We start from the raw sequence: 12747 nt of genomic DNA, 5'->3' as shown, positions 1-12747 counted from the left end.
GCTGACTATTCTGTCCTGCAAACATTCTCTTCTCTAAGGTTTTGCACTACTCCTGATTCTTCTATTTCACCACTTCTCTCTCTCCCGTGCTGGATCATCTATATCATAGATGCCCCTAATTGCAGATTTTCCCCAAAGGTTCTGTCTTAGACCCTCTTCTCATCTTGGTAATCTTATAAGATCCCAAGGGTTTAATTGTCATCTCCATGCAGATCTACACATCCCAATCTCTCATCTGAGCTTCAGTTCTCCATAAGCAACTGCCTTTTGCACATTTCAAACTATGTCCCAAAGACATTTCAAATTCAAAAAAGGTATCATCAAACTACAGTGGGCCTGATTTTTGTATTTAATTGTAAATAATTGTATTTAAAAATGTAAAAACTATTCTTAGTTTGCAGACAGGCTCTCCAGTTGTAAGTTGTCAATTTCGGCTCTACATAGTAAATATGTCCAAAACTGAACTCATTTCCCTCAAACCTTCCCCTCTTCCCAACTTCCCTATTTCTGCTAAAGGTATCATCATTCTCCAAATCTCTTAGGCTTGTAACTTTGGCATTTTCTTTTTTGTCACTCTCCCTCATTTCTTATATCGAATCAATTGCCAAGTTATGCCATTTTTAACACCAGAATATGACCTCTCCTGTTTATTCATACTACTACCTCTGTTGTTAAGGTCCTCATCACCTCTCATCTATCAGAGGTTCCCAAACTTATTTGGTCTACCACCCCTTTTTAAAAAAAATTACTCTGCTCCCCACTAGAAATCTACTTTCTTTAATCCTTCATTTTTAAAAAATTTGCATTATTTCGAAAAATCTTAAAATTTAATAATTTATTGTAAATTTGTGGCTTTTTTTCCTGCATTGAAATTTGATGATGCAATGTTGTGTCATGTAACAATAAGGAAATGTATTGTAAATAAATCATTACATGCACATATTCCTGCCAATGCATGCCAGACTTCCTAACAATGTACAACAAGCTCTCCTGCCAACACTTGCTTGTTAAGACCTGTAGACGGACTTGACCACTGATGGGTTATAACTTGCATTTTGTATGTTTATTTGGAAAATAATGATATCACTATGAGTTTAACTCTGTTACACAACAGATGAAACATATGAACAGTTTTTCAAAATTTCTTATCTTGTCTTCTTTCCTTATGCTTCTACTGCCCCCTTATTTTTATTCAATGCCCCCCTAATTGTACCCAAAGCTACTACTACCCCCTGGATCAGTCCTGCACCCTCCAGGGGCAGTATCACCCACTTTGGGAATCTGTAAAGACTGTAACAACCTCCTAATTGGTTTCTCTACCTCAAGTTTTTCCCTACTCCAACCCATCCTATACACTCTCCCCAAAGTATTTTCTTTAAACACAAATCTACCCATCTCACCACCTCGCACAGTCAACTTCACTGGCTCCCAATTGCCTATAAGTTCAAAAGGAAGCCTTTCACAGCCTAGTTTCAATCTATCTTTCCATCCTTATTGGACATTACTTACCATACTACACTCTGAGATCCAGCTAACTGGCTTTCTTTCTCTTCCTCAGAATATCCCATCTTTCATCTTTACACCTTGGCACTGGCTATCCACCATGCCTAGAGTGCTTATTGTCCTCACCTCCACCTGACAGATGCCCTCTCTCCCTTCAATACTCAGGTAATGTCTTTAACTAACTGCTAGTGACCTTGTATTTTTATACTTTGTATTTATTGTCTTTATATTATTTCAGTACACTGTATATACAAGCGCACATGGGCATGTGCACACACACATATACACATTTTCTCCCCATTAGAATGTCAATTCCTTCTGTTAGGAATTAGTTCAGTCTTTGCATTTGTATCCCTAGCACCCAGAACAGTGTCTGGTACACAGCAGACATTTAATAAATGCTTGTTGATTGAGTGATATCCAGAAAAGCAGAATTTTATCAATGGCAATTCTGCAGATGCTGCTGTGGGTGCCTGGGTAGTGCTTAGATTATAACTGCCCTGAGGGACCTTACACCAGGAGAGACTAGGAGTTTTACATCGGAGGGAGAGGGCAGAGTGTAGTAGTGTTGGAGGAATATGACCAGATATATGTCCTATGACTGGTTATGATGGGCAGGATGAAATGTAATACATCTTCCTACCCTTCAACTGTTTGACCACATAACTCTTAGAATCATACCATCCCCACCCCCCAAAGACTCTCAGCTACTCATTTGCAATCATTTTCTAATTTATATTATATTCATTTGTCTCATCTCTTTATCCTCTACTAAGGTGTTAAGTTTATTGAAGACAGGGATTTTTTGTTGGCTTTTTTTTGGCTTTGCATTTCTAAGGCCTAGCACAGTTACTTGCATATTGTACCCACTTAAGAAACGTTTGTTGAATGGAATTTTGTGTAAATGTTAAGTATTCCCAATTAGATTATACTTCTTTTGAGGGCAAGATCTATGCATTTATATTTCTCTTGAATCTCTCATTGTGTCTAGCAGGGTGCATGGCATATGGTATGTGCTCAAAGTTATGAATCATCACTGAAACACAAGGTGGTGAAATGGAAGATGATTTTGGAGTCAGATCACCCAGAATTATAAATGGCCTCTGACACTTACTACCTATGAAGCAAAGTCATTTAACTTTCCTGGGTCTCAGGTTCATCATCTGTAAAATGAAAGATATGGACTAGATGGCCTCTGAGAACCCTTTTAAATTTAAATTTATGGTCTTAGGATCCTGAACTCTTGGTGCTGAAGGAACAGCTCCTCTGGTTCCATCACTCAGAAGAAGGAAGAGAAAGAAGGCTACATGGGAAAACATGGTAATGACCTCTTTGGTTACAACATAAAACCTTAGTTTCTTGTTTCATTTTAGAGAAACACTACATGTATTCTGTATCAGCTTTGAGACTGATGTCCAGGTAGAAGACAAGAGCCATATAGAAAATAATAACACTGAAGAATGACTTTTCTGAGAAGACACTACACCAGTGTTCCTTTTTCTTGGGGTTATAGCTTATAGCACAAGCTGCAGCTCAGTAAACTTTCATGAAATGAAAATCATATTTGTTTTACTCTGGGGTCATATGCAATAATATAAGCACATTTCAGCATGCTCAGAGCAAGTGAGCTGCAGATTTCCCAGAATTTTCCTGTTCTGCAAAGAAATGGCTAAGGATCCTCATAATTAAAATCTAAAGCACATTGGAACCTCCCTTTTGCTTTCTACTTATGCAGTAATGAAGGTATAAATTAGCAATTAAACTTATTATATGCTCTGATTGAAAGAAAAATAAAAGGACTTCTTGACAGAAAAAAAATTTTAGTCCACCGGACTATACCACACAGTAAGACACAATGTAAACAAAGGATTTTCTTATCCTTAAGAATGAGAAAGAACATTGAAAAGCTCCTGGGTTATATACACCAACCCTATTGGGAGCCAAACTCTATTACTTATGCTGATTTTACAATTAAAATAAAGGCTTATCCTATTATAAATGAAGTAATAGATATGGGCATACTCCACAGAATTGAAAGCGATATACTGCTATAAGATATTATCAATAGTCTCCTAATTAACAACAATAACCCCCTAAAAATTGATCTTACTACCTCTAGTGTCTTCCCTCTCCAAATCATCTTCACACATCTGCTAAATATTCTTAAAATTCAGATTTGATCATGTCACCTCCCTATTCAATGTCTCTCTGTATTGTTTCTGGAAAAAGATATAAAATTCCTTAGCCTAACACTCAAAGCCCTTCACATTTTGGCTCCTAAGTACTTATTCAGTGTTATTTCATCTTATTCCCCTCTCCAGACTCTCCTTCAATCAAACTGCCCAGCTGGCTAGTTGTTTCCTATACATGACATGTACACGTTTCCCATACATATTTCATCTCCTCCCTCTGTGCATTTACACAAGTGGCCTCCAAGACCAGATTGCCCTTCCTCCTCACCACAACTTCCTTCAAAGCACAGTTCAGTTGCTACATAAGACCTTTCTTCATTTCTCTGGTCATTGGTACTCTCTCCTTCTCGAAATTACTTGTATGACTTTATGTATACTTTGTATTTACTCATACTCATGTTGTATCCCCTAGTCAAATATAAGCTCCTTTAGGGCAAGAATTGTTGGGGTTTTTGTCTTTGTATCTCAGAACTAGCACAGTGTTTTTGCATGAAGTAGGTGCTGAACAGAATGTTTATTCAATTGAATTTTTTGGTGGAACAAAACTTGGGGAATTCTTGTCATCCATATTTGAATAGAGTTTAATGATGAGAAAATTTCATTTTAAAACACCAACATTTAAAACTAAAATGTATAGTCCTTCACATCAGGTTCTTTAAGACCCAACACACAAGGTCTGTAGAGCTCAGTCACAAATGTACACATACCCAGAAGAAATTCTGAGGGGCTGGGTAGGTAGTTCAAAGACAGCATTATTAGTAGTGCTATTCTACTCCAGGTCTCTGGTGACAAAGATGTCCATTTTAATTTTCTATATAATACTAAATGACCACCTAGACAGCTGGTGGAACCAATAACTTCTAAAGGACAAAAGGTACACTGGCTGGCAATCTCCAGAACCATGATAAGGACCAAAAGAAAGAATTCACAGGGATCTTGTGGGGTACTAGATGATTTCAGTCTCCAAAAGGTATCAGTTCCAGCAACATTACTCAATGTCTTCTGAACAAAGTCAGTTCTTTCCACATTTGTGAACAGTGTATGGATTATTCTATTTCCTGTCTTTTCTTCACTACTGAAGCTCAATCTGTTCTACCCTGAGGGAATCTGATGAGACCCAAATTTGGTTCTTTTTTCTTTAGTAGAGGGAAAGCTCCTAAAATGGGACAATGTCAATCTGCCCGGTTCATAGAGCTCAGGATCATTTTTATCTTCATATACATCCAGTCCAGAAGACTGCAACATATTTCAGAAGCCATGGAATGGAAAACACTGAAGAAAAGTGAACTTTTCAGCATTGACTAAATACTCAATTCAACATACTTTTATCAAGAGCTTATGTGCAATTAATTAGATGAACATTTATTAAGGACCTGCTATGAGTTAGGTATTATGTTGGATGCTAAGTTCTCTCTAACCTAATTCTAGGCAGACCCCTGAAGGCTTCATTGACAGAAAACATCAGACTGACTTAACTTAGTCACTAAAATGACCAGGGTCATCCAACATGCTCATTCGCTTCTTTCTCTGCTGTACCATTATATTTGCCAGTAACTACATCTGAGAGCACTCAGTTGAGTTTTGAGGTTTTTAGTCCAATGGACTTCATACCTGGACATCATTCACAAGAGGGCTTTTTAAAGTCCAAAAATTATAAAGATCAACGTGTAGCCATATGCAGTTTTAAATTCAATGAAGCAACTGAGGGCAACGTTAGAACTGTGGGGATCCCAAATTGGGGGCAAAAAGAAGAGAAAGGTTTCTGGTTTTCTTCTGAATTTCTGCAATGATATAGGGTAGAAATAGAGATGTAGGACTGAACTACAAACTACTTTTGGGGAAATAAGTTACAAGCCAAGAGCAGAGAGTAGTTTCACAATAGAGATTAAGTTAAACACTGAATATTTAAGTACTGATAACATTCTTGCTAAGAACCTGTGTTTTCCTTTTATTTTAAAGGTCAACTAGGATATGAAATATGGTGTAAATGTTAGTAAGAAGTAAAAACATTCAATACTTGGTATCATAGGTTTAGAACTTGAAGGTATCTTAAAAGCTATGTAACCTAACTCCGTCATTTTTTTCTTTACAAATAAGGAAACTGATAGCCCAGAAGATTAAGTGACTTGCCCAAAACCACCAAGGTAAATAAGTACCAGAAGTGGTATTTGAACACAGGTCCTCTCACTATCTTTCAAAATAAAAAATTCTAGGCATACAAAGGAGCATTTCAGATAAAAAAAAAACTTGTAATTTTTGCCTTCTGTCCTTTAAAAATGACTAGCATTGGCTGAAATTCATATGGTAATTGAGGTTTCTGGAGTTTCATGAGATTTACTTATCAAATGTGGGTAAGGACTGAGGATCACTGAGAGATTCAAGACTATGGATAACTATTGATCATGGTCTGTCATAGTAAAAAAACTAGTTTTAAAACCACTGAAGGCAGAGAGAACAAGAAATGTTTCTAAAGGTTCTTTAAACATCAAGTTAAAGAAAACAACAAATGGCAGGTGAGTTAAAGAACTGGAATTCAGGCAATGAACTTTGTACTTTAGAGATATTTTCCCCCTCCCAACTCACCACTTCTTGGGACCTCATTCATACAGTGAGGCGCCTAACGATTCAGCTTCCTTGGTGTAGAAATGAGCCAAGAAAACTATACGTATTTCACAGAAATTTCATCTTTGAGGAAATCCGGGGTTAAATGAACTTTTCGACCCAGCCCTGTCTTGGACTCCCCAATGTTCCTTACAGCAAATGCCTGTGCAGGGTGGGGGAGGACAGGAGGTTAGTGGATCTGATGACTAAGATCCTCACGATATTGATGTAATGAAAAGAGCACTGGCTCTGTTGGTAGCTGTGTGACCTTAGGCAAGTCACTTCTCACGGATCCTCAGTGTCTGTAAAAGGAGTGAGGTACTAGATAACCTCTAATGTTGCTTTTGGAAATATCTACGTCCTTATGAGCCTACTATTACCCACTTGCACAGCAAAGGCTGAGGGGCTCCCTGAGCTAGGACTTGACTTTGTGGGAGTAAGTCACAGTAGGTGGTAGTCCCAATCAAAACAGAAAAGGCCCAAAGCCTGAGATTCGAGGATCGGCCTGCGCACCATGGATCTTATCTATGGCACTAGCAAGCCCCTGCACCCGGCGCAAGCGCGCACCGGCTACCCTGTTTCCCATGGGTACCCCTCCTCCCTCCCTCAGCAACCTTCCTGCCCCAATTCCCCCACTAGAACCAGGCCCCTCCCCTCCACCGCGGCACCTCCAAGCCTCCTGTCTTGGCACCGCCGGTCCCGCCTTGCCCTTACAGTGGATGGCTGGGTAGCAGCAGCTGGGGTCTTCCCCACCGGGCTGGCAGCGGCTGGAGAAGGCGCTCCGAGGGGTCACGTAGTTGCTGGGGAAGATGCCCACCCGCTGATTCAGCTGCCCAGTCCACCAGCCCTCGTCGCCGGACACCTGCGAGTCCTTGGACAGCACTTCCACCACATCGCCCAGCCGCAGGGTCAGCTCGTCCTCGCCTGCAGCCTCGTAGTCGAACACCGCGGTCCAGAAGGGCAGTGGTGGCTCGGAGCCCAGCTCCTCTGCTGCTGCCACGGCCACCGCCGCCCCCTCCTCCTCCTCCTCTTCCTCCTCCTCCTCGCCCCCGGCCCCGGCTCCATCCTCCCCGGGCGGGGCGGTGGCAGCAGCGCTCGCCAGGCAGCCGAGAAGCGCGCGGGAGGGATCCATGGAGCGGGAGATCCATGGAGTGCAGGAGCCGCCGCTGCCTATTGTTCATGCGGCTCCGCAGAAGCTGGGGGACCCCTCCCCCGAAGGCAGCGGCGGCTGCAGGTAGGGTGGAAGGTGGCGGAATAAGGCAGGACTGGGGGCCGGGGTAGGGGATGTGGAGCGAGAACCCTTCGAGGTGTCCCGGCCCGAAGATCCCTCAGTGTAGCATGGGGGCCGGGCCGGATCCCCAGCCTTCCCTCCTCCACCTCCTCCTGTTCTACCTCCACCACACAGGGGTGGTGGGGCGGGAGGGGTATGGCGTTGGGAATAACCGGTTCATGAAGCCAGTGCTCCCAGGTCTGCTGCCCAGAGCCGCTCCTGGCTCCTAGGTCCCCTCTTCTCTCTACTCCCCTCCCCACCCCTTTGGTTCTGTCTTCCTAGCCTAGGCTGCACGCCCAGGACCACCTGACACCCACTCCGCCCCGCCCAACCCTGCGGACTAACAGGGGCGGGGATGGAGGACCGGGTGGCAGGCGGGGACTCCTGCCCCACCCCCAACCCCCGGGTTTTGCCAGCCTCCCTCCCCATTGGCCGCGGAGATCCTGGGTCCACAGGTTACACTAGTTCTGATTGGGAATATCCTTTCCTCCTAGTGCCCGCCCCTCAACTGCTCCCCTCCCATCTACTCTCCATCCCTAATGAAAAGCACGCCTCCTCCGCAGGAGAGTCTCCGCCCCTCCCCACCCCCGTCCTGGTTTCTCATTCTCAAACCCATGGATCAACCCTTTCCTCTAGCCCATTGGCCGCTGTCAGATTCAACCATTGGTGAGAAGCACCTGTCGATTAACCGTGAACGTACTGTCCTCCCCAAGTGAGGAGAACTCAAATTTCATTGGATAGTCAAAGAGAGAAGGGTGTGTTCTGATAGGTAATAAGCCACCCTCCATTCAGATTTAGTAAGAAACCTGAAGGAAAGAGCAGTTTCTTTGTTTGCAAGCAATTGAATTGGAACATTTCTTGAACTTCACCTAAATGGGCTTTCTCCTAAGGCACGTCCACTTCCCAGGCGTGAAGACTCTTCTTTCATACCATTTTTACATTTGGATTGACTTCCTCCTCTCTTGAGACCTTCAACCCTTGTTCAATGATGAGGTTAAAAATAGTCTACATTTGTCTGACACTTCACATACATTATCTTGTTTCTATAACTTTCCCATCTGCAGACCAGCCTTTGGTGTTTGGTAGGCAGGGTTTCTTAACCTTTCTGGTGTCATGGAGCCCTGTGGCAGTCTGTTGAAGCCTATGGACCTCTTCTCAGAATAATGTTTTTAAATGAAGAAAATAAAATATTCGGGATTACAAAGGACATCAATTATATTGCAATAGTCTATCTATCTATCTATCTATCTATCGATCTATCTATCTATATCTATCTTTAAAGTGGCCCAGGTTAAGAACCATTGCCTTAGAGGATGAATTCTACTCCAACCCTGCTGAAATCTCCCATTCCCTGAATCCTTGGAGTTTTTTTTTTCCTGTTTCCTGTTCTCTGTAGAATTTATCTCTTGGATTATTGCAAAAGAGCCAAGTTTCATCATTTTAATGGTTATCAAATACTCCACCCCCTGACATTTGGTTGGTCTACAAAGTAATGTCTGCCCATACCCATTTTAATTTTTTATTTTTAGAAGCAGGGGAAAAATCATAAATCATAAAATCATGGAAATTTAGAATTAGAATAGTCCTCAGATTAATTACTTCAATTCAGCTTAATTTGACACACATTATGTTGTGATTATTATATGGAAATACCTAGTTAGGGGCTGGGATACAAAGATGAAAAATATAGTCTATACCTCAGAAATCTAAAACCTAATACGCAGGAATTATAAGTTATGTACATCTAACATTAAGAACTGATGCACTGTCCCTAGTCAGCCAGTCAGTCAACAAGCATTTATTAAACACTTACTATGTCCTAAGAATTGTGCTAAGTGCTGGGAGTACGAAGGAAGGCAAAAGCATAGTCCCTGTCTTTAAGGAGTTCATACTGCAATTCCAGAGTCAACATGCAAATAATTGTATGTTCAAGATACACACAGAACAAATAGAGGGTTATCCCAGAGGGAAGCCACTAGTAGTGGAGTATAGGGGGAAGAAGATCAGAAAGGCTTCCTGTTCAATTACTTCTGATTCTTCATGACCCCATTTGGGATTTTCTTGGCAAAGATACTGGAGTGGATTGCCATTTCCTTCTCCAGTTCAATTTACAGATGAGGAAACCGAGGCAAACAGTGTTAAGTGACTTGCCCAGGGTCACGCAGCTAATAAGTGTCTGAGGCTAGACTAGAACTCAAGGAGATGAGTCTTCCTGACTCCAGGCCCAGCACTCTGTCCACTGCCACCTAGCTGCCCTAAAGGGCTCTGGCAGAAGGTCTTGAAGTAAGCCAGGGAAGGAAGAAAGTGGAGGTGAGAAGAGAGAAGATTCCAAGCATGGGAAACAATTAGGCATGGTCAGGAAATTGAATTTTATGTGGGAAGAAGAGCAAGGCTAACATTGCTGGATTCTACATCATATGGAGGGGAGGAGAGTGTAAAAAGCCTGAAAAAGCAGGAAGGAGACTGGTTATGAAGGGTGTGTATGATTGTATATATAAAAATATGTGTATATATGTGTGTATGTATGATGCGTATGTGTGTACATACATATATGTATGTATGTATATGTATATATGAGGGGTTAGACTCCCTTTCCTTACGTTCATTCTTATACTGACTATACACCAGGACAAAATACTCAAGGATAAAGTTTTGGTTTGTAAGTGACAACTATGTATTTTCTATACACAAAGTAGATACTAAACATAGAACACTCACAAGTACACATTTGACAGATACAACAAAGTAAGTAAACATCCTAATTATTGTTCTACTCTGACAGGCGGCTGATACTTAAAACCGTTAAACATGAAGCAGTTTACAGGACAGCTGATTAGGAATTTCAGATTTAACCTCTCCTCTGCTGTTTCCCTTAGAGCCTATGTTTTCTGGCAAGATAGCCAGGGGATTGGGTTTGTCATTGAAACCAAGAAGGACTGAGTTCAAATCTTACCTCACACACTAGTTGTGTGATTCTGGACTTGACCCCTGTCTTCCTCAGTTTCTTCACTATACAATGAGTATAGTAATAAAACTTACCTCTCAGGGTTATTGTATTAATAAAATGAAATATTCCTAAAGCATTTTGCAAACTTCAAAGCACAATATAAATGCTTAAAATAGTAAATAATTATTTATATTTAAAACAATGTTTATACTTAAAATATTTATGTTTAACACAGAAACACTCAAAATCATATATTTGTGTTTAAAATAATTGTATTTCAAACAAGGTTTATATTTAAAATAGAATATTTATATTTAAAATAATAATTACTATTGATACTCCTGGCAGTAGTAACCTTTAAGAGGGCTTGAGTAGATACATGTAAGGGAATCCTTCTGAAGTATGGTCAGCACTGATTGAAGAGCCAGTATCTCTGAATCTGTTGGACTCACTAAAGTGGTCACTAAGTCTAAACATGTCTATCTTGACAATGTTTGGTCACCCACCAAAAAATGAAATACAAAGCAGAAAAAGCAGACAGGACCCTAGGAACAAGCTTACCTAGTTGAGTTTCCCCATCCTAGCTACTATATGAGATCAATCACTGTATAACAGAGTGAAGAAGGGCCAGTCCTCACTGGAAGTTAGATGATGCCCCTGGAGGGGTGAAAGAAGAAACAACCAGAAGTTATCTCCTTTATAACTGAAACAACCCCCTCCCTTACTGCTGCTGCCTCAGGTCAAGGAGAGGACCAAGGAAGCCTGCAGGATTTGATGCATAATACTAAAGCAGCATAGATAAAGTTAGGTAGCACAGTGGATAGAGTATGAACCTTGGAGTCAAAAAGACCTGAGTTTGAGTTCTGTCCGCAAACGCTTATTAGGACAAATTTGTAGTGAACTTGCTCCAGCAGCATTGGTGAGCTTGGGAGTAGGAATGGAAAAGACAACATGATACGAGAGTTAGAGGACCTGTATGACCTTAGTCAAGTTGCCTAACTTTTCCCATGTGAAAATGTGAAGAGGTTAGATAGGGTTAAGGGCCCTCTATGCTCTGGCAAAGATGCTGAAGTGGTTTACCATTTCCTTCTGTAGCTCATTTTACAGATGAGGAAATGAAGCAAATAGGGTTAAGTGACGTCCCCAAGGTCACCCAGCTAGTTAGTAAGTGTATGAGACCATATTTGAACCCAGGAAGATCGGTCTTCTTGATTCCAAGCCCTTTGCTGTATCCTCTGTGCCACCTAGCCTCTCTAATATCCATGATACCGTTACACTAAAACAGACATGGAAATTAACAGATTATAATCATTATATATGAATAAAATTAACCAAGAGTCTAAAATAAAAAAAAAAAAAACCACACACGGGTTTGACCCAGGTTTGGGATTAGCAGGAAAGGGACAGATGGTAAAAGGTTCAAGGGCAGAGGACGGTACATTGTTGAATTGGCCAACTATAGGTTCAAGACTATTAAAAAACAGGAAATAAAACCCAAGTTGAGTCATAAGGAAACTTCTAGAAGGTAGGAAAGAGACTAGGCATTTATATAGTGACTACTGTGTGCACTTTACAAATTTTATCTCATTTGATCCTCATGACAACCCTGTGAGAAAGTGCTGTTATTATCCCCATTTTACATTTGAAGAAATTGAGGCAGAGTCACACAGTTAGGAAGTGTCTGAGGTCTGATCTGAACTCAGATCTTCCTGCCTCCAGACCCAGATTTCCATCTACTCCATCATATAGCGGCCCTTACAACCACTGAGACAAATCTTTGCTGAGTCTCCTCTTGAACAACTCCAGTGTTTTTCCATTTTGTCTTTCTATCTCAAGTGCCACAGAATATATGGTTAACCCATGTTTGCTGAATTGAATTGAACTCACCATTGCAAGTAGACTACTTTGGAATGACCCTAATTGATACTAAGTTGTTCCTTATATTAAACTGAATGATGCTGTCCAGTAACTTGGTCTCCATCTTTTCTGTAGAGCTATAGAAATATCTAAAACCCAGGTGGCTATGGGATTAAGTGGGATAGGGAAATCAAAAGTGATGGTTATCATCATGAATCATGGTTTTCCCTACTACTTTTCTTCCCACTCTTGAGCTTTTCCTGTTGGGTCGATTGCACTGTGGATCACTGCTACCTACATAACAGATGGTAAAGAATCAAAACAAATGAGCTTTTTCTTTTAAGGCTGCCCAAGCTTCTAGCATAGTTCATAAGCTA

The 12747-nt window shown here is 41.2% G+C and overlaps 1 protein-coding gene across 2 annotated transcripts in view; it reads right to left on the bottom strand.

Annotated features, from left to right (window-relative positions):
• The window catches only part of MAP3K9 (mitogen-activated protein kinase kinase kinase 9), a 125728-nt gene extending 118300 nt beyond the window's left edge, over positions 1-7428 (bottom strand). For both annotated transcript variants that reach the window (XM_036735483.1, XM_036735484.1), the window contains exon 1: positions 7011-7428. In XM_036735483.1, the coding sequence (XP_036591378.1) occupies positions 7011-7428 (418 nt within the window). The remainder of the gene's footprint in view (positions 1-7010) is intronic.
• Positions 7429-12747: the final 5319 nt, after the last annotated feature.

This window comes from Trichosurus vulpecula, chromosome 8 (assembly GCF_011100635.1).
Source record: "Trichosurus vulpecula isolate mTriVul1 chromosome 8, mTriVul1.pri, whole genome shotgun sequence".
NCBI lineage: Eukaryota > Metazoa > Chordata > Mammalia > Diprotodontia > Phalangeridae > Trichosurus > Trichosurus vulpecula.
This window is presented reverse-complemented; position numbering and strand designations above follow the sequence as displayed.